Source organism: Caloenas nicobarica, chromosome 1 (genome assembly GCF_036013445.1).
Source record: "Caloenas nicobarica isolate bCalNic1 chromosome 1, bCalNic1.hap1, whole genome shotgun sequence".
Classification (NCBI taxonomy): Eukaryota; Metazoa; Chordata; class Aves; order Columbiformes; family Columbidae; genus Caloenas; species Caloenas nicobarica.
The window spans coordinates 159,613,122-159,640,484 of record NC_088245.1 but is presented as its reverse complement, the minus strand read 5'-3'; the positions used below and the strand labels follow the sequence as shown (position 1 = coordinate 159,640,484).

General features: G+C 42.2%; 1 protein-coding gene and 1 long non-coding RNA gene across 2 annotated transcripts in view; one reads left to right on the top strand and one right to left on the bottom strand.

The window, feature by feature from the left end:
• Positions 1–7,523: 7,523 nt before the first annotated feature.
• On the bottom strand, positions 7,524–11,681 carry LOC135998134 (uncharacterized). Its single transcript, XR_010607517.1, has 3 exons — positions 11,470–11,681; positions 8,633–8,692; positions 7,524–7,692 (listed from the first exon to the last, which is right to left on the bottom strand). It is a non-coding gene; the product is annotated as an uncharacterized LOC135998134 (long non-coding RNA).
• Positions 11,482–27,363, top strand: part of UBAC2 (UBA domain containing 2) — a 100,660-nt gene continuing 84,778 nt past the window's right edge. The window contains exons 1-3 of the mRNA XM_065651229.1: positions 11,482–11,613; positions 22,060–22,187; positions 27,188–27,307. Of these exons, the coding sequence (XP_065507301.1) occupies positions 11,583–11,613; positions 22,060–22,187; positions 27,188–27,307 (279 nt within the window). The 5' untranslated portion in view covers positions 11,482–11,582. The remainder of the gene's footprint in view (positions 11,614–22,059; positions 22,188–27,187; positions 27,308–27,363) is intronic.

Sequence of the window (27,363 nt, the reverse complement as noted above, 5' to 3'; positions counted from 1 at the left end):
TTAAAAGGGCCAGGAGACTGAGGGGTGATCTCATTAATGTTTATGAATATATAAAGGGTGAGTGTCATGAGGATGGAGCCAGGCTCTTCTTGGTGACAACCAACAGTAAGACAAGGGGTAATGGGTTCAAGCTGGAACACAAGAGGTTCCACTTAAATTTGAGAAGAAACTTCTTCTCAGTGAGGGTGACGGAGCACTGGAACAGGTTGCCCAGGGAGGTTGTGGAGTCTTCTTCTCTGGAGACATTCAAAACCCGCCTGGACACATTCCTGTGTAACCTCATCTAGGTGTTCCTGCTCCAGCAGGGGGATTGGACTAGATGGTCTTTTGAGGTCCCTTCCAATCCCTAACATTCTGTGATTCTGTGAAAAGAGCTAAGCATTCTGGATCCACTTTTTTTTTTTTTTTAATCTGCGTGAATACCAAATCCTTGTTTAATGTAACACCTCAAAATCCTTCCTAAAATGGACATCATCATCTTGACTCAGTCATTTTTAAGTTTATTGTTTCTGAATCCGTGTGTAAGTCCTTCTCTGTTCATGAGTGATCTAGTGAGATTATAAATAATTTGTTTGAGATGTGCTCATCCAGCGTACATTCTAGTTAGAATTGATGACAAGTGTCAGAGAGAAATAAATATTGCTGGTTGGTGAGCACAAATTATAAAAGATTCCACCAAATATGTGTACATGAAGGAGAAGTCTGAAACAAGAAGCCCTAGAAAGACATTGTGTACCCAGTGATAGCATCAAGTCTGTTGCTACTGTTTTGTGTGCAAAAGTTATTCTGTGTTGGGTTATGCTAAACCTCAAGACAGCTTTTCTTGCAAAATAGGGAAGTCCATGCAGAGGGCAGGTATTAAATAGTTACTAAACTCAGATTGTGTCTCATACCTATTGCATAAGGCTTTCCACGCAGAGACAACCCTTAAGAAAAGGTCACTTGCCATAGGAAGAGGGTGGATGGTGCATTTGGCCCCTGGCACTTTTGTCACCCAACATATGAGGCCACACCTCCATTTACAATCTTTTGAGCCCACATAATTTAATTAAGCTCCTCTCTTGCCATAAAGCAGCGCAGCTGATTGAAAGACTGGGTATCCGTGCAAGGAAACTGTGGCCGATCCATAGTAGCATCCAGCTCCCTCATGCTTGGCCAGTGGGAATATGCGGAATCAATCCATCACTTATGAGCACTCTCACCGCAAGGAAGAGACAAAATAATCTCTGCTGGGTCAGGAGACAGTTTGGTTATGAAAGCAGTACATCTGTCAGCAAATATTCCTAGGCAGAGAAGTGATTTAGCAGACAAGCTACCCAGCTTCCTTTATCATACCATGAATAAAAGGCCAGACACTTGTTTGTACACTGTGATTTAAGGGAGCAGGGTTATTGGCCAATAAACCTTTGTAGCAGACAGGAACATCTATTGTTTAATCATTTTCTCAAACAGGCCAAAATCTAGAGTTCCTTTCAAACATACTTAGGTTATTTTCTTAACCAAATTATTATTGGTGAATATATTAAAATCTCCATCATTCCTTGGATCCATGGGAAAGACAAACTGGGTGCTGACAGAGGGATCAGAATTGTCGACCAGCTGAAACAACATTAGCACCTGTTTTTTTACAATATTGTCTGCTGGTTCTCATGAATTCAGCTTTCCTGCTGGATGTGATGGCCCAGGAAAAGAGAGAACACTGCACCTCCACCTTTACCTCTGCCCACTATGAAAGTCTACTCCATTTTTTTTCCACACTCTAATTAAATCCCTGGAGGTCTTCATTCAGTAGTGAGTAATCTGCTACCCATTTGGATCTCAATTCTGTTCTTAAAGGTCTAAAACACTCTTATTTTGAATCCAGGCCAATGCGTTGTTAATTATGGCTATGTCTGAGAAGATCATCTTGGTTGTTAGATCATCAGCAAGACAAAATGAAGAAACACAATACGTGATGAAAGACACACACCCTTCATAGTTTTCCATCTCGATAATGTGTTTCTCAGGCCTCACCCTAAATTCTTACCATAGGTGGTTACACAATGCCATTTGAATGAAACGATCCACTTATTGATTTTCTTCTTTAAGCTTCTTTCAGAGAAGGGAGAAGCCAGGTTGCATACTCCCTGGATTTAGAAAGCATTAGCCTTTTACTTGCAAAGAACTTTGAAACTTCCTTAAGAGTACTTGTAGTAATCACCAAAACACTGGTGAGTCATCAAATTTCAGTGCAAAGTCTATACAATCGAGCTTTAAATTATATTAGGATTTGTTCCAATATAGCACAATTAGATCGCTTCCCATTTTCTGCTCCTATCGAGGAGTTCATTCTCTTAGGCTGAAGCTGCTGCTGAGGCTTTTTTGCATGTGTCATTACTTTTGTTTACTATGAAATAGCCACCTGATGATCAGTCCAGGTTTCCATTAAGCACTTTCCATAACAGAAGCACCAGTATTAGACAAAATAGTTGTTTAAATTTGGGGGTTTTTTTGCTGTAGCAGTACCTGACATCTTTATCTGGCCTCCAGCACCTCCTTAGTTTAGCTCACAGATTACAGTTGTGTTTATTGTGGTTGCGTATGTGCACATATGCAGAATATTGACAAGCACTCCTCAAAAAATTTACTTACCTGCACATAATTCGGAGGGTTTTTCTGTGTGTTGCCTACACATAGACACTCAAAAAGCCCTATAACATTTGGATTTTGCAGAGGGAAGACATTTTTTTTGTACCTCTGTTGTACCTTATGTGGAACATGGGGGTACTCAGGATACAGGACATCCCAGCTAGACAGTACAGCTCAGAAAACCCTTTAGTTGTATGGACTTACAGAAAAAGAGACTGTACGGATACAATATACAAGGCAACCAGAATTCTTCAAGTTAATCCAGAAACTCTGCTTCCACTATTTTTCTTTATATAATTTCCTTTTTCATTTTATCTTTTTATATATATATATACACATATACATATATATATATTTTTTTTTTTTTTTTAAGGCATTATGCCACTGTTCACAGACCACCTGGGCTCCAACCCATTGGTGTTACCTTTCTTGTCAACCCCTCCCACCACATCTCCTCCTCGGAGCTTTTTATGGATTCCTCCTCTGCCAGTAGCACGTTTAAGACCTGCCAAGTTGCATAACCCTGAGTGTGCCTCTGCTTTTTTTCCCTGTCTCTTGCTCCACCCCATGCTAATTCCGCACATTCCACTCAGCCTTCCCCTTGGACCACTCCCTTCCTCTCTCTTTTTTTATTCTCGCCTTAATATCTTCTGTCATGCCATCGCCATCCACGCAAAGGCACCCTCCCACCCGAGGTTAGCTGTGCATCCTCCCGCTCCCCTCTCAGAGCCACCTGCTCCCTGAATCATCCCGGCTGTGATGGGCACTTCCCACCTGCCCCAGTTTCCTGCTGCACTGGCCGCGGTTTGGAGGTTTAAAGTGCACCCATCTGAGCCAAACCTCGCTGAAAACACAACAGGACTCTCGCTGTTAAATTAAGGGAGCTTTGAATCAGGTCATAAAACGCCTGGCGCAAACGTGCTCTTTTTTTGTTGCGATTTTATTCCTTCCTGTTTTACAGTGTAGTGTACTGACAAATCTCAAGTGTTGCATCAAATGCAGGTACATAAGCCCCAAATCGGTGCTTTTTCTAGACATTGTATCTATCCTTTTACATCATGACCTTCAGAAGAAAACAGTTTACCCACAAGTAAGCAAAATTTCTGGGGTTTGTATGGTATCTAAACGCAGTCTAGGATACAAGGGCTTAATTTTTGCCTCTAAATGTACTTCTTGTCAGCAAGATCACTCATCTGGAATTCAGGTTGCAAGCTGATTCTCCCAGAAACATATCAGTTCTCACTCATATTTAGTTTAGTGCTAGAGTTAGCTTAGGTTATGGTTGGACTTGATGATCCTGAAGGTCTCTTCCAACTGAAATGATTCTATGATTCTATGGTATTGACTGGCTAATATATTCAAATAATTTGTTATTGAGAACCCAAACATGCTGTTGTAGAAGGACTAAGCGTGCTGAAGTCTGGAATCAAAGCCGCAAGAAAATAGCTGTAAATACTTTCTTCTCAATATACATTCACATATAAAAATCAATCAACAGTAGTGTCCTGTCCAGTATCTATGAATTCAACTAATATTTGTACTAATACTGTTTTGTCACCTGTGTAACATGACTTGTTGTAAATATATACTTACTAGTATAAACAGAGACCAAATATGTATTTAAAGAACAAATGTTGCAGTGAATGCATGTCTTGTAAGCAGCTTATTGACTTTGCTCGTTTATTTTTCTCCTACTTGAAAAGCCTGCTAACTTAATTTGCAGTAGGGACAAAACACTAAACTTGAGCTTTAGTATGAGCTGATTTAGTGTTATTTCTTAAGTGCCACAAATGGCCTTAACGTGACCTCTAGCACAACTGCCAGATGACTATATGGGCAGGTAGGACGTTGCTGGACTCCAGCCACCCAGTGCAGCTGGTTGCTCGTGCCCCGAGAGGAGTCTGTGGCAAGAGCTCCAGCATGTGTGTGTAACAACAGAAAAAATTAATGTTAGGTTTTACACACCACTTCAAATCAGGCCTTCCAGTTCCTCCTCTCCCTGTAAATTGCTGCTTGCTGTCTCATTTCCCCCTGGGCCAAGGTGCATTTGCTGGAGAGGAGCCATCAAGTCACCTCAGAGCACGGAGCCCAGGCTGGTCAGGCAGGCTGAAGGCAGCGTGGAGAGATGTCAGTGCTTACTAATATCTCAAGGGTGGATGTCAAGAGGATGGGACCAGAGTCTTTTTGATGGTGCCCAGTGACAGGGTGACAGGCAAGGGGCAGAGACTGAAGCACAGGAGGTTCCATCTGAATATGAGGAGAAACTTCTTTACTGTGAGGGTGCCAGAGCACTGGAACAGGCTGCCCAGAGAGGTTGTGGAGTCTCCTTCTCTGGAGACATTCAAGACCCACCTGGACACATTCCTGTGTGATCTGCTCTGGGTGAACCTGCTTTAGCAGGTGGGTTGGACTAGATGATCTCCAGAGGTCCCTTCCAACCCCAACCATTCTGTGATCTCTCATCATCCAGTCATTTTGGGGTTTACTTTGAAAATTACAGTGGCATGAAATGTCAGCACTCATTTCTCTGGTTTAACACCCCAGTTGAGCCTGTTCTGGGAGCTCAGTGGGAAACCGCCCTCACAGTTGTGCCAGATGACCGGAAAATGGCACCATCCCACCTCCTGGGTGAGGTGAGGAAGAGCCCAAAATGACAGCTGAGTGCAGGTCCAGAACAGCATCTTCTTGCCAGGAAGGATTTCTTTACCACAGATGGTTATTTCTGCTACAAACAGCCCCACAAACACAGGTTTTTGTAGTGCCCCCAACCCCAATTAATAAAGTACTCTAGATATTTTTTTTTTAATATTGAAGTATAGTATGAATAAACTGCATTCGGCAAGAAAAACAAGAAATACTTCCTACGTGCAGAGATGGGAACCAAAGGAACAGTAAGAATGCTGGCTTCTGAATTTAATTAGTTTTATATTTCAGTTTTAGACTAGATTTAATCCTCTCTAGCATCACGGTGCTTGTAGCAGCAAACAGAAAATGGCGCATGCTGGAAAAAGTACAGTGTAGGATCAAGAATAATTGTAATAAGCCATATTTTTTGTGTTTCTAATACCTCTGCTGTATTTAAACATGATTTATCGATACACTGATTTTTTTTTTTACAATAGATAATGAAAAGCGGTTCAGTTTTCTGATGGCAATTTAAAGGCCACAGCTGGGCAAAATTTTACACTGATTTTGGCATCTAACTTTACCATTACTAACATTTTTGGAGGAAAAAAGGAACCCCAGGAATGCTTTTTTCCTGGAAGCCTACACACTTCCCTTGCAAATACCATGCAAGTACATTTCTGGGTGGAACAACCTTTAACTTTGTGCAAGTTCTTCTGAGGGATCATTGCGTTTCAATAAATTATAAGAACACCAACATCCTTTGGTGTAGGAAATCAGAGTTAGGGGGAAAAAAGATAACACTATTCCTTCACGCTCGAACTTAAATCAAATACAAATAAGATAATGACATGTGGAGAGAAGAATTGCTTAAAGCTTTATAATTTTTTTAATCTCTTAACAGTGTCATGCTACAGGCCTGATAACATTATGATGCGGGTGGCCATATATTTCCTTAAACATAGATTTGCCTTAGAGTGTAAATATGGGCATTTAATAATCTTTGCACTGTGTGCAGATACATGGATAGGACTAAAATATGGATATAGAGCAAGAGGAGGAGGATATCTGAGAAATATGGATAGGTATCATGGAGAAAAAAAATCATTTGAATACTCTTACAGATATCTTCTGAAATCTAATTTTCAGAATAGGCAATTTCAGCACAGACATACCTGTATGGAACAATGCAACTTGTTTTCAGCATCTTAATGGCTTAATTTTTTTGCTATCACTGATAGTTATCTTGGCTAATTTAGCATATACTCCAGATCACAGAGGTACTCCTTGACGTAAATTCAGTCTGAAATAGATGGCTACTGCTTGATCTCTAGTAGGTATAAAAGAGTACAGATATGCAAAGTATGTTGCATTATGGAATGCTATACATAATATTTTGCCCTCCTAATGGATTCCTTAATTGGGTCTTCTGAGCACTGTGCTTAACTTTTGCCATTTTATTGACGCTTACTGATGTTTTGCAATTTACCTTGTAGTAAATTAAGCCCTTCAGATGAGCGATCTAAAACCCAATGACAGCCGCTCAGCCAAAGGCAGCTGAACCAGCATATTTTTAATACTTACAAGAATGAGGTCTCACCTAAGTCAAATGGAACATGATCACAGAGCATTAAACATAAAAACTGAGATAAAAATCAACAATTAGGAAACAGGAGAATCAATTTGCCTATCTTCAACTTGTTTTCCTAATATGTTTGCATTAGGATCTAGTCCCTGGTTACACCACCACATGGCCGTGTTTTTCACAGGATCCCAACCTAAATTGAAATAAATAGCCTGGCTCCTGCAGCAGAGAATTTAAGGACAACTTTGAGGGAGTGTTTTACTATAGTGTTGGGAGACAAAGCTGCTGATCAAGTGCTTGGTGCTGGCTCCCAACACAGAGATGCCAACATCTGGGTGCATGTGGTGTCAGTGCTTAGGATCGTGTGGTCAACTGTTCAAGGGGAAGCGACGGTTAAGGCTTTCAGTGCCATTTTTTCCACTAGATTGCCTCCCTTTGCACACTTTAGAATCTAAGAAACACCTAAGAGTTCCTCTTTTAGCCACTCCGTTATTCCTCACATTAACTGTAAGCCTACCAGCTCTACGTGGAAAGAACTAATCTAGAAAAATGTTCTGCATCTTCTAGCTACAGTAAAACCCCAAAAATCTGTGCAATAAAATGAACTCACCACGGTTAAGAGGACAACAGGTCTGCTGCAGTACAAAGCTTTATTCACTTCCGAGGAGTGAGAGAAATTCTCTGATTTTGGAAAGGCACAGGACCAATCAGTCTGATTTCAGCCCAGTGAATCTCTGCCTTCTACCCTTCCTCTGGTTCTCATGCAAGCTGCTGTCGACAAACCACGCTGCCACAGAAGTCTCCTCTGTAGGGTACGTATGGTGCACAGCCTTCTTCTTTACAGTCCTCTGTAACTGAAGACAAGGGTTGGAAACCATAAGGAGAAGTTACTGAAATCATTAAGTTTGACACTAACCTCTTTTCAGGTATCTGCTAATATTTCAGGTAATTGTAATAGCAGTAGGAGCTACTATGAATGCCAAGGAAACCCCAGACGTCAAAGAGGCACAGACCACCTGCCATTAACCTGCAGAATCACTAACCTGCACCTAGTTCAGACAGAAAATTCTTGAGCGAGGTGTTACATTTCCACCCTGGTTTACTCTGCCACTATCCTTCATTCTTTAAGGCAGGGGAGCATCTGACTGTTAGAGATTAATTAGTAATTAAGAGTTGGCTCAAAAACACCACAAGTTAAGAGAAGAAAGCCACCTAATCATGTTAGAAAACAGAAATATAAATTCCAGTCTCCTGGGATTTTCTTTTGAGCAGGAAATTTAAATAACTTTATTTTGAGCAGACCAAATTGACCCCACTAATTAGATGTAATAAACAAATGGAGATATTTAAGCTGACATTTGAGCAGTGTCAAAGCCTTCTAAGCTTGTTCTGAGTAGATTAGTAGATAAGTGCTAGCCTTCCTATTCTGGGATGTGTTCCAAGGCAAGCATGAGGACTGATGATTTCATTTAACTCCAAAGTGGATAACACTGTATATTTAAATAACGCAAACCATTTGCATAATTCTTATGACACACTACCAGTTGACACTGATGGTGCTGGGATAGAAAAGCCTCTCTGCTTGGCACCGTATCTGAAGGCAAAAACTACATTTCCTCTACTGTTCTATCAGTATGTGAAACTAATTACTAGTGTGGGGTGTGTAGTTTCTCAAAGACACATAGTGTATCTCATCTGATCTAATCTCAGAAAAACTGCCTTAATAAATCTTTTTGAAACAAGGGATATCATTAAATGTTTCATAGACTCAGTAATAAATTTATATATACTTACATAAGATAGCAGCAAATAAATTCAGCACCAGCTCCCTGTATCCCAGCAGTATTGACAAATCTGCAAATATTTTGGTATATTGTTGAGAGAGGCTTGCCAACTATTGCTACTCATTCAGTTTTGTTGTATCTGACAGTGGTAACAAGTCCACAGAGCTGCTTTCAAAACAGCTCTTAAATAGTTGCCCAAATGCATTCTTATTCAGCAAAATATGTGCATGTCTCTAATCTGTTTAATAATTCCGACTTCAATCCAACTCCAGTGCCCAATGTTGCAGAGAAGAATTCCTCTAATATGATTACCTTGTAGGACATCAATACAAGGAAATCTAAAAAACTGAGCTTATAAAGCAGAAGAACACTAGTTCTTGGCTGTCAGGACTGTAAACCTCTAAATTAGTGACTGTTCTGTCACGTCATTCTGTGTGACTGTGAAAAGAAACAAAAGCAAGCTTTATCTTCAGTATTAAACCAGCAATCCTAAGCCTATTACACAGGCAATGCTGGAAAAGTTTTCAGGTTTTATCCTCACCTATATGAAAGCCACAAAAAGGCTTAATTACCTTAAACGGAGGTTGGTCAGAAGAAGTCCAGAATGGTGATTAATTAATCCATGAGTACCTCATCAGATCCCTAAAGCTTCAGGACTCACCCAAGCTTTTCCCAATGAGGTTTCACACTGGAAGTATTTCAAGCTTTGCACTTCATTATTTACCTTCCCTTTCCTTAGAAATGAGGGTTGCCAGTGACATATGTATGGTTATGCGCATTCAGCAGCATACTGGCAAGACAGTTTGCATAAGTAATATACAGCTGCCAGAGCTATTTGCATTTGAAAGAAAGGAAGAGAATTTCTGTAGCAAATCACTTCTTCCAGCTGTGCTTTAACAGCAAAGAGCCAGTTGTTTGCAGCCAAAGCCACAACGTACATGATGGGTTTCGTGCTGTGAATCCAATTTAGATTCTTTGCTGAGGAAAGAACCTCAGCCTGGGAAGGAGTCAGGATTTTGAATGCACCGTCGTTTCAGTTCTTCCTTCTGGCTAGTTTAGACATACCTCCTGCTCTGTGAGCTGCCTCTGAATCCCATTCCCACCTGCCTGCCTGCAGGCCCTGTACAGAGAGGATGAGTGACAGAAATCTGAAATTAATGCTGGGAGCTGAACATTTTAAAATTACATAGTGATATGCTCAACTTTGATTAAGTCTTTGTGGATCCAAGCATCTTTTTATGTCCCCTTGACAATATTAAGAGATTTTGTTTACAAAGATTCAGGATCTTCACATTTACAAATGCTATTTAATAATTGCATTTGAATGCAATTATTAATAGGTATATTCATGTGTGATGTTATGTATATGTAAGAAAAGTTTATGGAATCTAAAAAATTTTTGACCTACCTATTGATTGCCTGTTTAAAAATTGTCACCTAGCTGACAAGTCACATTGTCCAGCTCCAGAGTGACACTTGTTCTCAGTCTTGTACTGCAGTATGCTAAATGTGACTTTGAGGCCCTCAATGCACACACACAGAGTGCAAAAAGCTCCTGTTTCTTACCGACATCTGTGATGCATTGGAACAGGCTGCCCAGGGAAGTGTTTAAAAGGCGTTTAGACAAGGTTCTTAGGGACATGGTTTAGTGCTAGAGTTAGGTTATGGTTGGACTCGATGATCCTGAGGGTCTCTTCGAACAGAAATGATTCCATGATTCTATGATTTCTATGATGCAGCGTGGAGCAAAGCGTTCATCACCTTTTAAATGCCTAATAGGACTTAATTTAGTAAATGCAGATTTATACATGGACTTGAAAATGTCATTGAAATTTGGTGCCTTAATAACTTCAGCCTTGTTATACCACATTTGAATGAAAACAGGAATTTGGCTCACCTTATATGAGTTGTCTACCCTGCTGGTAGAGTAACTGACCATTACAGCTACTGGTGATCTGTTTCATACAGTCAGTGGAGCCCAGGGAGCAACTAACTTCATCCTGAAGCTGACATCTTCATTTGATCACCTGAAAAGCAGCTCTCCAGACCCCACGGAATGCATTGACTTTGCCCCCGTTAGCTGTAAGGAGCACTGACCCACAGCTCCTCAGCAGCCATCGACCCGGTGGCCTCCAAAATTAGGCTGAGCCTCGGGTGTCAATAGTTCTCCGAAGTGTGAGGAGTCAGGCTTTCCCAAGGCACGTCCTAATTTCAAAGTTAAATCATCTTCATAAAGGCAGAAGTAATTATGTGTAATACATGGAGGCTAAGTAGCAAGCGATAGGACAAGAGGAAACGGCCTCAAGTTGCACTAGGGCAGATTCAGATTGGGTATTAGGAACAATTTCTTCACAGAAAGGGTTGTTGGGCATTGGAACAGGCTGCCCAGGGAAGTGGTGGAGTCACCGTCCCTGGAGGGGTTTGAAAGGCGTTTAGACGAGGCTCTTAGGACATGGTTTAGTGCTAGAGTTAGGTTATGGTTGGACTTGATGATCCTGAGGGTGTCTTCCAACTGAAAGGATTCTATGATTCCAACTTACGTTTTACCTCATAACTTTGAAGCGCCCTTCCCTGTGCCTCAGGGCCTGCGAGCGCCCTCTGGCAGGACCAGCCACCACCAGCTGCCCCCAGCCTTACTGTGGGCTAATTAAGACGATGCATGCCGTCTATAGGCTATCGTATAGGCTTCGCCGGGCGGACGTCAGCGGTAGGCGAGGAGGGGGGCGGCGGGACCCCGGCCCTACCGTCCCTCCCCCCCAACCCCCCCTCCCGCCCGCCCGGCGGGCCCGGCAGGGGGCGCCGGCCGCTCGTTTGACGGCGCTGTTTGGCCCATCGCGGCCGCCTTACCCGCGCCGTGCCCGGCCCGCCGCGGTTCCTCAGGGTCTGCCCGGCCTCTGAGGGGGGGAGAGGGGGGGCGGTTCCGCCAGCGGCGCCCGCCGCGGCTGGGCCGGGCCGGCGCCATGTTCACCAGCACCGGCTCCAACGGGCTCTGTGAGTACCGGCCCCGCCGCAGCCCGGGGAGGACGGGGCGGGGAGGGGTGTGTCGGTGTCTCCCCCGCGGCGGGTGGCCCGGCCCTCTCCGTCTGCGGGAGGACGGGACGCGGCCGCGCTGCCGGCGTGGGGGGCGCCGCCGTGAGCGACCGGACCGGGCGGGGCGGCCGCGCCGTGACCTCTGCGGAAGCCGCGGGGTGGGGGAGGAGGGCACGGGGCCGCTCCCGCCGCTCGGCCTGGGCGCGGCGCTGCTGCTGCTGCTGCTGCCGCCTCCCCCGGGACAGCCGCTGGCCCCGCTCCCCGCGTTAGCTCGGCCTCCGCTTGACTTTTAAACTCGGTCTTTACCGCCTGTCCCGCGAGGGGCCGCGCCCGGCCGTGCGGGCGCGGGAGGAGCCGCTGCGGCGCTCCCCGCGGTGCCTCCCGCCGCGCTCCCCGCGGTGCCTCCCGCCGCGCTCCGGGGGGTCGCTGCACGGGCTTTGCTGCCCGGTCCGGCCGGCGGCAAAGGGGCTGTGCCCGGGCGGGGCGGCCCTGTCCCGGCACGGCCCGGCCCTGCGTGTGCGTATATACATACCGAGACATGTATCAGAGAAGAGAAATAACTCTCTTTTTAATGTGAAAAGCAGGTTATTGTTTAAATCACTTTATTGGGAAGACAGATTTAAGGGCAAATATGTTTCCTCTGTTTAACTTAATTTTTACGTAGCGCATATAGAATTATAGAATGTCCAAAGTTGGATGGACCCACAAGGATCATCGAGTCCAGCTCCTGTACCTGCACAGGACAACCCCACAGGTCACACCATGTGTCTGAGGGCTTGTCCAGTCTCTTCTTGAACACTGTCAGGCTTGGGGCCGTGACACCTCCCTGGGGAGCCTGGTCCAGTCCTCCACTACCCTCTGGGAGAAGAACCTTTTCCTCATGTCCAACCTTTTCCTAATGTCTAACCTTATGTCTGTGTCAATCGTCGCGTATCCCAGCCGCTACCCAAACAGACCCCACAGGCACCGAGGGTCATTGCTGAGCCTGTCTGCAGGATGAAGGGTCTGCTGCATTCGGAAACAGCAGCTAAGAACTGTACTGGCTGCTGTGTGGACTTTGGCACTGCAGGTTTCAGAGCAGGCTGGGACGTATGATACCCAAAACTTTGCTGACTAACTCGTGATTCACACAGAATCCCAATCTGAGCATGAAAGCACCCTCCAACTAGGGAGGAATAAATCTGGCATTTAAGAAGGGGTATTAGTTATAGCTGTGGTGTGTTTGAGGATTCCCAAGGAACAGGGGAGTGTTTTTGCAGATGGATCTAATAACACTGTACTTGATTCACAGCTCCTGATTTTTAATTTGTTTTCCCCCAGTAATAGACACTGTAGAAGAACAATGTTTTGGTGGCATGTGTCCGTGTATAATTCTATGAGACAGAGGTGGGGTGAAAAGTATCCTTGTTTGGCTGAATGGGTGGAAAGTCATGATCAGTATTTAAAAGTTTTTCCAAGATAGGTCCGTCAGAAGGATGAGTGGAAAATCGTAGTCATAAGAAACATGTACTAGGAGAAAAACCTAGACAAGATGCAATTCTGCAAAAAGTAAATGTTTTACAATTTAAAAATTTTTTTCTTCTGGAAAACTGGTACAACATATACTCTTACTGAACTCACCTGTTGACCTGAAGTGATGTTTCACAGTAAGATGTGGCTGGCACTGACAAACTCTAGCAGAGGCTTAGGTGACAGTTACATAGGCTCACCTCAGGCACAGCTATGGCATCTTAAGACGTCCCTGTGCCCTCAGACTTCTGTTTCTGCCTTTGAAGCAGACGTGTCTGCTGCAGTAACAGCAGGTATGTGGGATTCAGTCACTAATGTGCACAATCTGGTGGTTTAGGCAGTTAATGAATTAGTGCCTGGTGTTTCATCAGGGAGGCATACGTGTCCATGTTGTGTTCTGCTGCTGGGTCTTGGGAGCAGTAACATCTGGCAGAAGGGCAAGGACAGACAATTGTTGGGGCATTGTTGTGGAGAAATGAGCCTGTGTCAGAGACTTTAGATAAAATCAGCAGACACCTGGTTCAACAGTGATAAGAATGGCAGGGCAGACTGAAGGCTTCTGGACCCTAGTGTGCCATCTCTGACAGACTTTTTAACTTCTAGAATGTTATGTTAAAGCCATATCACAACACCATTTGGTAAAACTTAATAATACTAAGCTCTCTTTAGCCATGTGTATTATAGATCATTTTAAAAAGTGACCCAGTTGTTGATGATATTTCTAGTAGATTAAGGGCTTTAGCGTCTGCGGACATTGATGTGGTGGTAAAAATGTCAGAGGTTACTGTATTCTTTTTGCCTTGTTTTCACCATTCCCCTCTTTAGCAATGGGAAACAATCAACAAATGACCTCAGAGCTCTACTACATTTTGGTAATGTGATTCTTACTGGGCTTCTTATGCAAAGTGTTTTAACAAGAATGCCAGAGCCCCTTTTGTCCCTAGATTTCCAGAAGCAAGTATTGGTTTGGCCTGCTCACCTTTTTAAAAACTTCCTTCTGATTTTGAAACTTCTTATCTGAACTTAAACAATTATTTAACTGATTTGAAGTGTTTTGATTCATGTAAATTCTTCTGCGTAGTTACTTCTTGGAATTGCATTTAATACTTTTCTGAAAGAGATAGCAGAGGAACCAGTGGCTCGTAGTGGCAACAGTTGCAGCTGGCTTTAAACTTCTTGCTCCATCTGGTAATATTAATCTAGTGAAGGTCGATAGAATCTTGGGCGAGGATATTATTGTCCACGTTCTTTGAATTCTTTGGTTTTTATTTCTTCTGCTAATTTTACAATAATCCAAAATAAATAACAGTGGACTATATGGTATAATTCCAGGAGATTTTGGAAGCAATATGAAGATGAATCTAATAGTCTGTGTTGTCATTAGAGGTCTAAATGAGAGAAATAACTCAAGAATCCTTGTTTGTTTTGCTTATGAATTTAATCTATGTACTTGCATCAATGTCCTACGAAGCCTACCTGCTTTTGATCGATACTGCGTCAGTCCCTTTCCCTCTTCTTGCATCCTGTCTTCTCAGTGTTTCTAGGCTGCCTCTCTATCTCTTGCTGTTTTGATGAAAACAAAACCTCTTCTTTTAAACTACAGGGAGACTGACATGTTTAGGTTATTTTCAAGCTGCTTATTAAGTATGCATTTAAAACTTGTCTTTGAATCTCATCAGCTAGAATAATTTAGTTAGAATATTAAGTTTTGGACATTTTTCATCATATATTATTCCTCTTACTATAAAAATTCATGAAACTTTGATTTACCCTATAGTCAATGCTGTCTTTTGTTATGTCCCTGGCATGGTAACTGTATGTAATCAAGAGAAGACAGCTTGCAATTGAAATAAAAAGCCTGTGTGCTTGTTAAAATTAAGTTAATGTTTAATATTCTGAAGATTTAATATGACAAAATGTGACAGAAGAGATGACTGAACTTTGGTAGATGGATGCCACTTAGCAGTATACTGATGTACTGTTCCTAGGAAATGTAGGAGGAAGGCACTGTAGCTTCCTTTTAGCACAATTTATTTATAACATTTATTTGGGAAAGTATTTGTCTGTGTGCATGAACAAATCCTGACGGAGTAAATGAAAAACTTGAGTATTTTGATTTCATCAAAAAAAGGAGTTCAGCTGTGTATCTGTTTGTGCAGATTACTGCATAGCTGCATTTCCAATTTTTTAGACCAAGAATTCTGTCGGATTTCTTAATTCTGAATGCATTTTGCTTTTGTATTATAAGGTGGCTCTGACATACTACTACTGACTTAACAGAGTAAGTTTAGCTCAACTAAGCTTTCCTGAAGTCCACTTATCTACTGTAGCTGTCCTGATTGTTGTTGTTCTTCATTCAGGTTAAGGTTGGTTTTGCATTATTTACAGTTAGTTGATAAAGTGGTCCTAAAAAACATCATCTACATGTAGCCATAGATAGACCCTTTGGCTGTTTTTGTTACATAGATCTTTGCTTGGTTGATGGCCAAATTTCATTTCTGCTAATATACCACTACTATGCTGAACAAACAATGTCTTTCAAAGTTATTAGCGAGTACAAACTGTTTCTATATTATTTACCTTGATCTAACTTTATGGATCATCTCTGTACTATGGATGTCAGTGGATGCTACACTATGATACAGGCAAGTTCATTTCACATCCTGGCTCCACAGTTCAGTAAGGTGAATTATATTATCTTCATCCAAGGAATATTCCAAATTTGTCAGTTCATTACCACAGATTCAGCTTCAGGTATTCCTCGTTTGTCTGTTTCTGTTGAATTTAGACTTTCTTGTAAATAATGCTTGAATAGCTGGGCCTGTGTAGTGAAGTCCTTGACTATGTCCATGTGCCTTTTAAGATGTCTCATGACTTTGAGCACTAAAGTTGAGTTCTTGCATAATGTGCTTCTCTAGTATTTCTTATCCTAGTTCAAGACTTTCATGATATAAATTCTCTGTCCTACTTCTCCTGTTCAGTGCTCTTTAAAATCACATGCATGGGCAGAGAGGTTCTTGAAAAGTGATGTTGTAAGAGACATATATAAAAGCAAACCCCTCCGACAAACAGTGGTCCAACCCTGGGTGTATGTGAGCCAGTTCTGACAAGTAGGTCCTTTGCTAGCAGGGATATGCTGAATTGCTAATGGGCAGTATCGGGTGCAGTAGATGATGACGCTGACCAATAACACACCTACTCAGTGTATAACATACAAGTTTGGATGAGGAGGTGTAAAAGTAAACATACCTGGTACATGTTACAACTATGCGATACGGAAGTCAGGAAACAAGGAAGAGCACAATTTAAAAGGACAAAGACAGTTTGTTTTCATTCAGGCAAACTGTTTCTGTTATCTGGAATATTGGAGGAGCTGGTATATGCCCTGGGGAAAAAAAAAAAGAAAAAAAAGCTAGTTACTCTGGATAGTAGGAAGCACAGCATGAGCATACTCAAATGACAGCAAAACACTAACCCAGTTGAGTTGACTTGTGAAACTACATTGCTGTGTGTTCAGGAAGGATGCTGCATTACCAGGCTTTGAGGAGGAGCTTGTGGGGTGGGCTGTGGTGCCCAACCCAGACCGGTTTCTTGTGTTGCAGTCTGCCAGCAACTGGAGTCTCATGACAAACACTGCTGGAACACTTAGTGGCTCTGCAAAGGCCAGCATGAGCACATGAAGGCTGACACTGGGCCAGATGTTTGCTTTACTGTAATGCTGCTTAGCTGTATTTGCTGCTTGTTCTCCAACATGCTGTGTCCCAGGGGCAAAGTATGATATGCAGAAGGCTTTCCATTATAAGACACCAAGCCTTTCCCAACAACTTAAACCTCTAAGACCAAGACCAGACTTTTCTGCAGACACTGTAATATCCCTTCCCAATATTCGTCGTGCCACATGCAACACTGCACATGAGTATAGTACAAAAGCTTGTTAGAGCTGGTCTCTATTAAAGTAAAATCTGAGTCCATGTTTTAAAGCCTTACTACATCTGGAAAATATCTGACTACTTTGCCTACCACACACAAGCTACTTCAGGTAGTAGTAGGGAACGGAGTCCTTTGAACTTGCATGCAAGCATTTCTGCTGATGCAACTTATGCTCTTACCTCTCTGTGAACCTTGTAGTCCAGTGCTAGCAATTTGTTAAAAATCCCGAACGCAACAGGGGGAATGCTGGGCTCCTCTGCTTGTGTAACCTGCAAGACTGAACTGTGTTGTGCGCGGGCATCAGGAAAATACTAAAGGTATATAAGTTAATGCTTTGTGGTATGACTGAAGGAAACATCAAGTATGTATTGAATATATCAGACTTCTGTGCATAACAATGTTATGCAGTACAGTGCTATATGGGAAAACAAATTAGCTTGTACATCAGCATGCCACAGTGCAACCAGGTTCAAAATAATAGCTTGAGTCCTGGGAGCAGCATAGCCACCACAGTTCAATTAGCCATGCATTGAACGCCACAAAAATGTGGCTGTTCTGCTGCTGTGCTGCAGAGCTGGCTCATTTTAAGCTAGCGTGGGGATCTCCACGTGGTGTTGTGGTGTAGCCATACCTGGTATTTCTGACACTGTGTACTAATAGTAGTATGGTAATATGCTCTGTGGTTGGGAGGAAGAAGAGGCTGCTCAGTGAGGTGAGTATTTTTGTTAGCTTCAACCTGTTTCATTTTCTATTTCTTTTCAAATGTTCCTTTTAGAACCAAAGGGTTGGTTGTGTGTTTTGGTTTTTTTGTTTTTTGTAGCTCCTCATTCTTTTATACTTTGTGACTTACGCTAAAACCAGTAGTTTTTAAACAGTAAGTGTATAGGTAACTGGTGTGATTTTAAAAATAGGTTTAAAACATTATTACAGTTGGTTTCTTTATTGACTTTCTTGATATATATACTAACATTATTCACCTCTCAGCTTCTGCATTAAGTTTATAAGCATTTGATGAAAAACTCTTTCTGAGGTCATACTCTTGTTACTGTGTTCACTTGCAGGCATCATGACGATTAACCACCAGAGTACACTGTGAAGTGACAGTCTGAACACAGGGTCCCCTTCCTGTGTCTGTGGCTCTGTGCCTGGACCAGGGGCAAGAGCTTCTTTCCTGACCTAGAATACTTCATTCAGTCATGTACTACTTTCAGGAAGCACTAACTTCACTGCTTTTGCAGAGTCCTCTGGTATCGCATGTTTGTGTTTTTGTTGTGTTTTTTTTTTTCAAAGGATGAAATGATAGAAAAATACTTATACTGGATTGAACACACCCTGAAAAATCATTATCTGGTTAAATTCCATCCTGCCAGTGAGCACGCAGTCTCCTGGTGTCTTCCAGATTCCCCAAGCAGTATTACAGGTGTCTTTATCTCGTCCTCCTCCTTCCATGGCTTACTCTCATTTGTTCTCCTCGGCTACTGTTCAGGGCTCAGTGTGGTTATAATAAAGACAAGCTTTTACTTCTCACATCGAGGGATCACTCCAGTCTCCCAAAGGTACACATTAGTGTCAAGGAAGCACTTAAAAAATACTTTTCAAATTTGAATATCTGACAGTGAGTTTCATCAACCATTACAATAAAGGACAAGCAAAAGGTTGTCAAGCATTCAGGAAGAGGTACTAATGCTGTAAATGCTATTTTGGTTTAGTGTGTAACAAACCTGCATCTGAAGGGAAAATAGTAGGCAAGAGTTCTTGAAAAGTCTGACCATTTTGAAACATGACTTTTGGCTGATGAACCTACTGCAAGTTCTGGTCTAGATTTTGGAATACAATAGATGAATATATGCATGATCGCTTAATGCAGAAATAACAAACCTACCCAAAACAGAGATTCCACCAGTGCATTTGGGAAGTACTGTGCATTAGGATGTGCATCAGTTGTGGTTTAAAAGATTTGCAGAACTTGTGTATCAGCATTAAAAGGTGGTTCGTGCATGTTTCATGCCATTATGGTAGCCCCCAGCAGTTAATTGTATGAAAGTGGTGTGTCTGCCTCATAGCAGCTGAGTTTGGGAAGTTTGCAGGTGATAATGGGAGAAAAAAAAAACCTGTTACACATTGTGTTTCATCAGCAGCACTAGTGTAAGCTCAGTAGGGATCCCCACAAAAAAATGCCCTGAGCTAATTTGAGCTTCTGTAGCCACTGTTCATCAGCTGGTGTCAGCAATGAGGTCCTCTCCTAGGTCAATGCTTGAGTCTTGGGCCCAGAATAGCAGTTCAGGGGGTGAAGCTGTTCCCCCAAAAGCCCTTCAGAAACAGTAGCTTGGTCTGCTCTCTCTCTTCATCTACAAGTGGTGAACAGACAGGGAACAGGAAATAATTTTAAAAAACGTAGCTGTTGCTTCTACCACAACTTTCATGTTCTTCTCATTAGTGCAGTGGTGTCTTCTGAAGCTGCAACTACCTGGGCAATTGTACCATAAACCTCTCTCTCTGTGATAGACACACAAGTATTCTTTAACTCTGTGTACTTTGAAAGTGGTATTGGCAGCCAAAAAAGCAGTAGGTTGTGGAATAAGAGGATTTATGGGCTTTGTAATGAGTTCAGGATGGAGTGTGGAGACTTAGAGGTGATTTTCTCATTCATGTCGCATTTTAGGGCTAGCCTCAGGTTGCGCAGTGATAGGACAAAGATTGGGACACTTGCCTGTGACATTCTGAGAGTAGTTTTGGGGAGAACTTCTCCATTGCACCAGGGGGAAGCAAAGACCTGTAGCAAAAGCTCATTCTTTGCTCTTCATCATAGCATGGGCATGTTTTGCTGGTTGTTACAAAATCACTCTCTTCCCTTAGATTGAAGTTCAGTATGTGTGTTGCAGCACCAATGCTATTACTGTCTGTTTTTGAAAAGAGTTGCCACTTAAGGAGTACTTTGGGATTGCAAATTTATTCCAAGGTCTTTGAAGATCGTATTTGATGTATTATAATTCTTCAGGCCCCAAATGTGAGTTTATCCTTTCATTCTACTTTCTTTATGTGGTACAAAGGCACTGTGGTTTTCTCCTCCTGTGCACGTTTACATTGGTGCTGCCAGTAGACACCGGTACCCAGCATAGGTTCATAATACATGTTTCCATCTTGCACACAGTTTCAAATCCATTGGACTAAAATTTTGCTTTCTGAATTTTACCTTTCCATTCAAAGTAAGGAATTTGACTTGGATGTCAGAATGCCCGACTGTGCAGTATCTGGGATTGCTAGTAATTTTTGGTCTTGCTGGTTGAGACATTCCACAGCAGTGGGAGGGTTGTTCCTTCACTGGTGACCTTACAGCAGCCCTTCGTAAGGATCTATATGCTGTGGAGTAGTAAAGCAAACTACTACACTGGACAGTGAAATGAAACACTTGGAAAAAAACATTTCAAGAGATGTATTATTTATCTGGGAGAGGAGGCTGAGAGGGGATCTTATCAATGCTTACAAATATCTGAAGGGTGGCTATCAAGAGGATGGGACTAGATGCTTTTCAGGGATGCCCAACAATAGGATGAGAGGTTGTGGAGTCTCCTTCTCTGGAGACATTCAAAACCCACCTGGACACATTCCTGTGTGATCTGCTCTGGGTGAACCTGCTTTAGCAGGTGGGTTGGACTAGATGATCTCCAGAGGTCCCTCCCAACACCAACCATTCTGTGATTCTGTGATCTTTCTCAGCTTTACTGGGCAAGAATAAACTCATCAACCGTGATGACATTTTTGAGAAGCTTGAGAGTAGAAGTTTCCGTTACTCATGTGACGTTCCCTGTGGGTGACTGTCACATTAATGGGTTGGTTACTTGTGTGGTTTTTCACTTGATGATGTGCTTAAAAATAAGTACTTTTATAACAACGTTTAAAGCGTCTAAGCTGAAAGCTAAAAGGAGGCTTGTAAGAAAAATGCATCTTCACACTTTTGGAGAAAACAGATAAGATTCTGTTGGTTGGTTATTTTTGAATGCAATCAAATTAGGAATGAACGTGATAGGCTAAAGTATTTCAAGTGTGTATTACCTGTAATGTAAAAATGATCTAATGATACAAAAATTACAGTAAAATCTAAATATAAATTTTAGGCCTGTATAGAAATACAAAGTCACGGTGGCAAATCTAGTGATTTGCTTGTCACATTTTTTGTGGTAATGTGATCCTTATGTGAAAAGTATTATAAGAGAATGTGGTTTTGTAATTTTTTTTTTTAATTCATGAAATAACGTAAATGTATCTGATAGCAAAATAACATATCAAACTTTGGTTCAGAAATATCTACTGTTGTGATTACTACTTTTGTTCTTATTTAGGCTGCACTTTCATATATCTGTTGTATCCTGGTTATAAAACTGACCTTGTCACATTAAGAAATGTTAATTTAGCTAAGTTAACTAAGGGAGCATTGCCTGAGGTTTCAAGTTAATATGTGTGTGCACAGTAACTTTCAGGCAGCTCCAGCTTCTTTTTTCCCTGAGTGTTCTACAGTACTCCAATGGCTTCAAACTTTTTGTAAGCATCCAGCTAAATTAGAGGAATAATTTTAAAAATGGATGTCTGTCTGCATGTCTGTTTTGCTGACAACAAAATGCAAATGTTTTATTTCCTGAAACATGACTGAGCTTTACGAGGGCATGACTTCCATAGGTGCAGTGCACTTTGGTTTAATTATAGCCAAACAAATAATTTCATGAGAGAATTATGAAAAAAAAAAAGTCTGATTAATATTTAACTGTCTTTAATATCTCCAAAGACTTCCTTTGGGTGGTATGTTTTTCTTACCTATTTACAAGTTGATGAGAAATTGGGACATTGTTGAGATAAAAAGTCAAGGTGGTACCACTGCTATTATGTTTTCCAATCACCTGTTTAAATATGTCGCTTTTTAAATGTGAGAGATTTTTCTCTAAAATGTTTTTTTGTTTGTTTTTTGTCTTTAAGATAAAGCACCTTTGTCAAAGAGCCTGTTATTAGTCCCAAGTGCCATCTCAATTCTATTGACTCTGCTCTTCCAACATTATCAGAAGTTCTTTGCATATAACCTACAAGCTATAAAAGAGGATTTTCAGGTAAGAATCAGTTAATTTTGTGTAGAAAGAGACTGCAAACTGTGCTCTTCTGTGTGATTTCTCCCCGTTGTTTCTCCTCTGGTTCTGTCGCTTTGGTCACTGTTGTAGACCAGCTTGTTCTTACCTTTTTTAATGTCACATCAGTAAGCTACTTTTTGGTAAAAGCAAGAAAAACTGATGTGAAACTATCAACACAGCTTCTCACTTCTTTCTTTTGCCTGGGAAATGAGTGGTTTTGTATCGTTTTGCCTTCCAGATGGTGGCATTTGGAAGTTTGCTGTGAGTGAAGTATCGTTTATCCCATGTAATAATATGAGTATTTTCATATGAATGTCAGTATCTTATCGTGCTTAGTTTTTGAGGGTGAAGAGGGCTATTGTGATCAGCTACTCTGATTGTATATGGTTTATTTTAACAACAGAGGCCATAACTTTCGCTCTAATTTCTGCTGTAGTTAGTTGCAGGAAATGAAGATTTACCCATTGAATAGAACTGCTGCTTCTAATTTGAAGATTCCAAGTGATGGGGGAGTTTGTCACGCTCCTCAGTAATCTGCTGAGTTGGTTAATTATCTTACTAGACATTTATTGTTTATTCCCAGTTCAAACTGAGATACTTCATCTTTGGTATTTCATCTTGTAAGGTTTTGTTCCCAGCTTAATTAAGAATCCTCTAGTACAGTTGTAATTGTTGAAATAATACCCGTAGAAGTGATTAATAAGTTGGGGGCGGGGGGTTGGGTTTTCTTAATTTTTGGAAATGGCAAACTACTGCTCAACAGAGAAGGGTCAGCAAATGTCTCTGCAATTATCTTACCCCACATGTTTTACAGTTAGATCAAAAAAAAAGTATCAAGTCAACTTTATGTCTTTGAGGATGCCGACTGTAGCCTGGAAGCCTTAAAAGATTATTAGACCAAGCTGGTGATACCCTGTGCTGTTGCACTTTCTGTGATCTTTCTTGTCAAGAACAAGAGCTTCATTGTAATCTCATAGATTACAACTCTGCAAGAGCACTGCTCGTATTTTCCAAGTGCAGCAAAAACACATAAATTAATGTCTGCCTTTTTAAAGTGTTACAACCAAGTGTTTGGGGAGGAGGAAGAGAAAGTGTGAGAAACTATTCAAGTTTTAAATGGAAATTTTGTAGGTTTGGGTTTCTTTTTTTTAGTCCAAAATTAAAAGATGTTTGTCTCCATAAAGGGGATCCTCAAGAGCAGTGAAGAAACTGTGTGTATAATGAAGATCTTGGTGACATTAGAACTATGTATTTTTTAGGCTGGCTAAAGCACAAAGCAATCAGACTTAGAAGCCTTACACAGCCTATGCAAGGGCTGTTCAGTTAATGTGTATCACGAAATGTTTGGCTGCAACCTCGCAGCCCTGCCAGTTTGGACTTCAGCAGCGGTGGTACTCAAGCTGCAGGCTGGGTTTCAACACTGGCATGTTGACATGGGACAACTACAACGGTGAGGTCCTATTTCTTTCTTCTTGTGCAGTCCTGGGGAAGTTGGAGGCTGAAGCATCGGCTGAGGCCTAAAGACCTTGAGAAACATGTAGTGTGTTGGCACTTGGACTTCCACAGAGGGGAGAATGCCTAGCAGGCTGTGGCTTAGGAAAGGGAGCTGGGAGAGCCAAAGCTTGAGCTGGAGACTAGCGAGGGAGATGTAGGGCAGCAAGGAAGGTTTCTTTAAGTACATCTGCAGGAAAAGAAAGGCTTAAGGAAGGTGTGGGCCTGATCCTCATTGTGGCAGAAGACCTAGGTGATGAGGAATATGCTGAGGTATTCAGTCAGATGTATTTATCAGTATGTTTTTCCTTCTGGCCTCCAGGGTCCCTAAGCCTCCCAGCAGAGTCTCTGAGAGTGAAGCAGTATCCACCGTTGAGAAAAATAGAGTTAGGAATCACTTAACCCAACTGTACACACACAACTATACACACACCAGAAGAGTTGCCTCTGAGGGTGCCAAAGGAGCTCAAAATCTGATTGTGAGACCTTTCTTTAGCATCTTTGAGAGGTCATGGTAGTTGGTGGAAGTACCCAATGGCTGGAGAAAGGCAAACATCACACCTATCTTTAGGAAGGGCAGGCAGGAGGATCCAGGTAACATCAAGCCACTCAGCCTTAACTTGGTCCCTAGGAAGGTCACAGATAAAATCTTTTCAAAAGCCATTTCTCAACACACGCAGGACACAAAGGTGACTGGGAGCAGCCAACCAAGGTGAAGTGGACGGATCCTGTGGGTCTCAATGGGTTGCACAGCTCATGTCAGCAACATTTTTTGTGCCCATGGGACCTTCTCTGCTGATTGAGGACTGCTTGGAAGAGTTGGGATCCACCTAACCAAGTGGGACAAAGCATCTTTGCTAACAGGCAGGCCAGCCTGCCGAGGAGGACTTTAAGTCAGGAACAACACAAGAGGGAGATGACAATCCACAGTCAAGTGAGGAGGCAGTGGACTGGGTTAGCCAGCAAAGGGTACCGGCTGCTGTGAACAAAAGAGATCTTGTAATCAACAAAACAGGACTGAAAAGGACCTACTTCAAGTGTATGCAAATAAATAAGGAAGTGCCTATGGGACAGCATTATGTGGAACACTCCTATACGTTTTCTGGGAAATCAGCGTGACTGGGTGCCTCTCTGATGTGTCTGTACCCTAGTGCGTGCTACACAGGGAACAAATAAGAGGAATTAAAGTCATATGCCATTACAGGGCTACAGTCTCATTGGAGTCACGGAGATGTGGTGGGTTAGTTCATGTGACAGGAGAGCCGCAACAGGCAGATACAAACTCTTTAGGAAGGACAGGCAAGGAGGAGAATTGCTCGTTATATGAAAGAGCAGCAGAACTGCCCAGAACTTTGTCTTGGGACATACAGAAGTTGACAGTTTATGGGTCAGGATTAGAGGGCAGACCAGCACAGCCAGCTTTGGTGGTGGTGTTTGCTACAAGCAACCTGATCACGAAGAAATAGGTGAGGCCTTCTTCAGACACCTGGAAGAAGCCTCATGATTTCAGGTCCTGGCCCTCATGAAGGGCTTTAACCATCCTCATGTGCTGGGAGGGTAACACAGCAGGGCACAAGGAGTCCAGGAGGTTTCTGGAGTGCATTGATAACAACTTCTTAACCCAGGTGATTGAGGAGCTGATGAGGGGTGATGTTGTGTCTGGACCTCATACTTAAAAACAAGGAAGAAGAACTGGCTGGGTATGTGAAGATCAGGGGTAGCATTGGTGTGCGCAAGTACCTCATGGGAGGGAGCAAGGAAGAGGGAGCCAGGCCCAGTGAATGGACAAAAGGCAAAGGACACAAATAGAAATAGAAGTAATTCCATTTCAATAAAGATCTTTTTACTGTAAGACTGATGGAACAGAGGAGCAGTTTCCCCAGAGAAGTTGTGTAGTCTCCATCCTTGGAGACAGTCAAAACCTGGACGTGGTCAGTTAACATACTGCTCTAGCTGACTTTGTTTTCAGTGAGGATGTCAGACTAGATGATGTCCAGAGGTGCCTTCCTACCTCATCTGTACTATGACTCTCTGAAAGCGTGCCTTACCAACTGGTTGCTTTCTTCCATGGGGCAAGTGGTGCTGTATTGGATTTTGCATACCTTGACTTTAGCAGAGCCTTTAAGCCAGTCTCCCATTGCATCCTTGAAGACAAACTGGTGAGGTATGTACTGAATAACTGGACAAGAAATGGGTAGAAAATTGGCTGGCCTTTCAATGGGGTTATGGTCGTTAGTGCAAAGTCCATTTGGCAGGTATTAATTAGGGGAGAGCCCCTCAGAGATAAGTATTAGGACCAGTACTGTTTAAGGTCTTCATTAGTGACCTGGATGATGGGATGGAGTGCACTCTAAGCAAATATGTAGGTAATCCAAAATTGGTGGTAATGGTCAATATGTTGGAAGGCAGGGCTGCTATTCAGAGATACCTTGGCAAACCCAAGAAATGGGCTGATGGGAACTTCATGATTTGGAAAGTCCTGCATCTGGGATGGAATAACCCCAGGCTGCAACAGTGCAGGCTTGCAGGAGGTGAGTGTTTGGGAAGTAGCTCTACAGAGCAGCACCTGTGGATCTTGGTGGACAACAGGAGTTAACAGTGCACTCTTGCAGCCAAGAAGGCCAACCATCTCCTGGACTCTGTTAGTGAGATTGTGGCCAGTAGGTTGGAGCAAATGACCCTACTCCTCTAGTTGACAAAGTGGTCTAGATGTGGTCTCACAAGTGCCCAGTTCTGGGATCCTCAGTACAAGAAAGATATGAACACACTGGAGCTGGTCCACCAGGACAGAGAGTTGGAGCATGTGACATAGAATGAGAGGCTGAGAACTGGGTCTGCGCAGCCTCAAGAAGAGAAGACAAAGAGGAGACACCTTATTGCTGTCTACAAGTACCTGATCAGAAGCTGTAGAGAAGCTGGAACCAGACTCTGCTTGGAGGTGCACTGAGGTAGTGCAAGAAGTAGTGGAAGCAAGGTGGAACATGGGAAATTCTGCCTAGATGTAAGAAATTGATTTAGTTTTTTAAACCATGGAGGTGGACAAACACTGGCATAGGTTACCCAGAGGGGCTGTGGAATCTCCATCCTTGGAGGTGTTCAAGACTTAACTTGACATGGCCTTGTGCAAGCTGATCTGTTTAGAGCTGGACTAGTTGGTATCTGGAAATAGCTTCAAAACTTTTTTTTCTGTAATTTTAGAATTTACTAGGGTTGTGATTTCCATTTTTATTCATAAATGTGAACTAGGGACATAAAAATGTATTTGACTTCATTTAAATAGTAGATTCATTTTAACAGGTAGATCTCTTCCTTGAAAATATTTTATTTTTAAACAGACTTCTTGAATTCTCCGTAACAGTCTTTACTTCCCCTCCTAAATGTACCGTGTTTCTGTTATCTGACTTTGGGATTATATTCGCTCTGAGCACAAATTCTGTAAAGAATTTACTTGAAGAAAGATAGGCTTAACATGACAGTCTTTTACCTTGCAGATTTGGAGACTTGTATGTGGGAGAACAATATGTCTTGATTTGAAAGACACATTCTGCAGCAGTCTGCTCATTTACAACTTTAGAATATTTGAAAGAAGATATGGCAGCAGAAAATTTTCTGTAAGTTCTAGTTACATTTTTTTTTAACAGAAGCTGTTTTCTACGCTCTTTAGAAT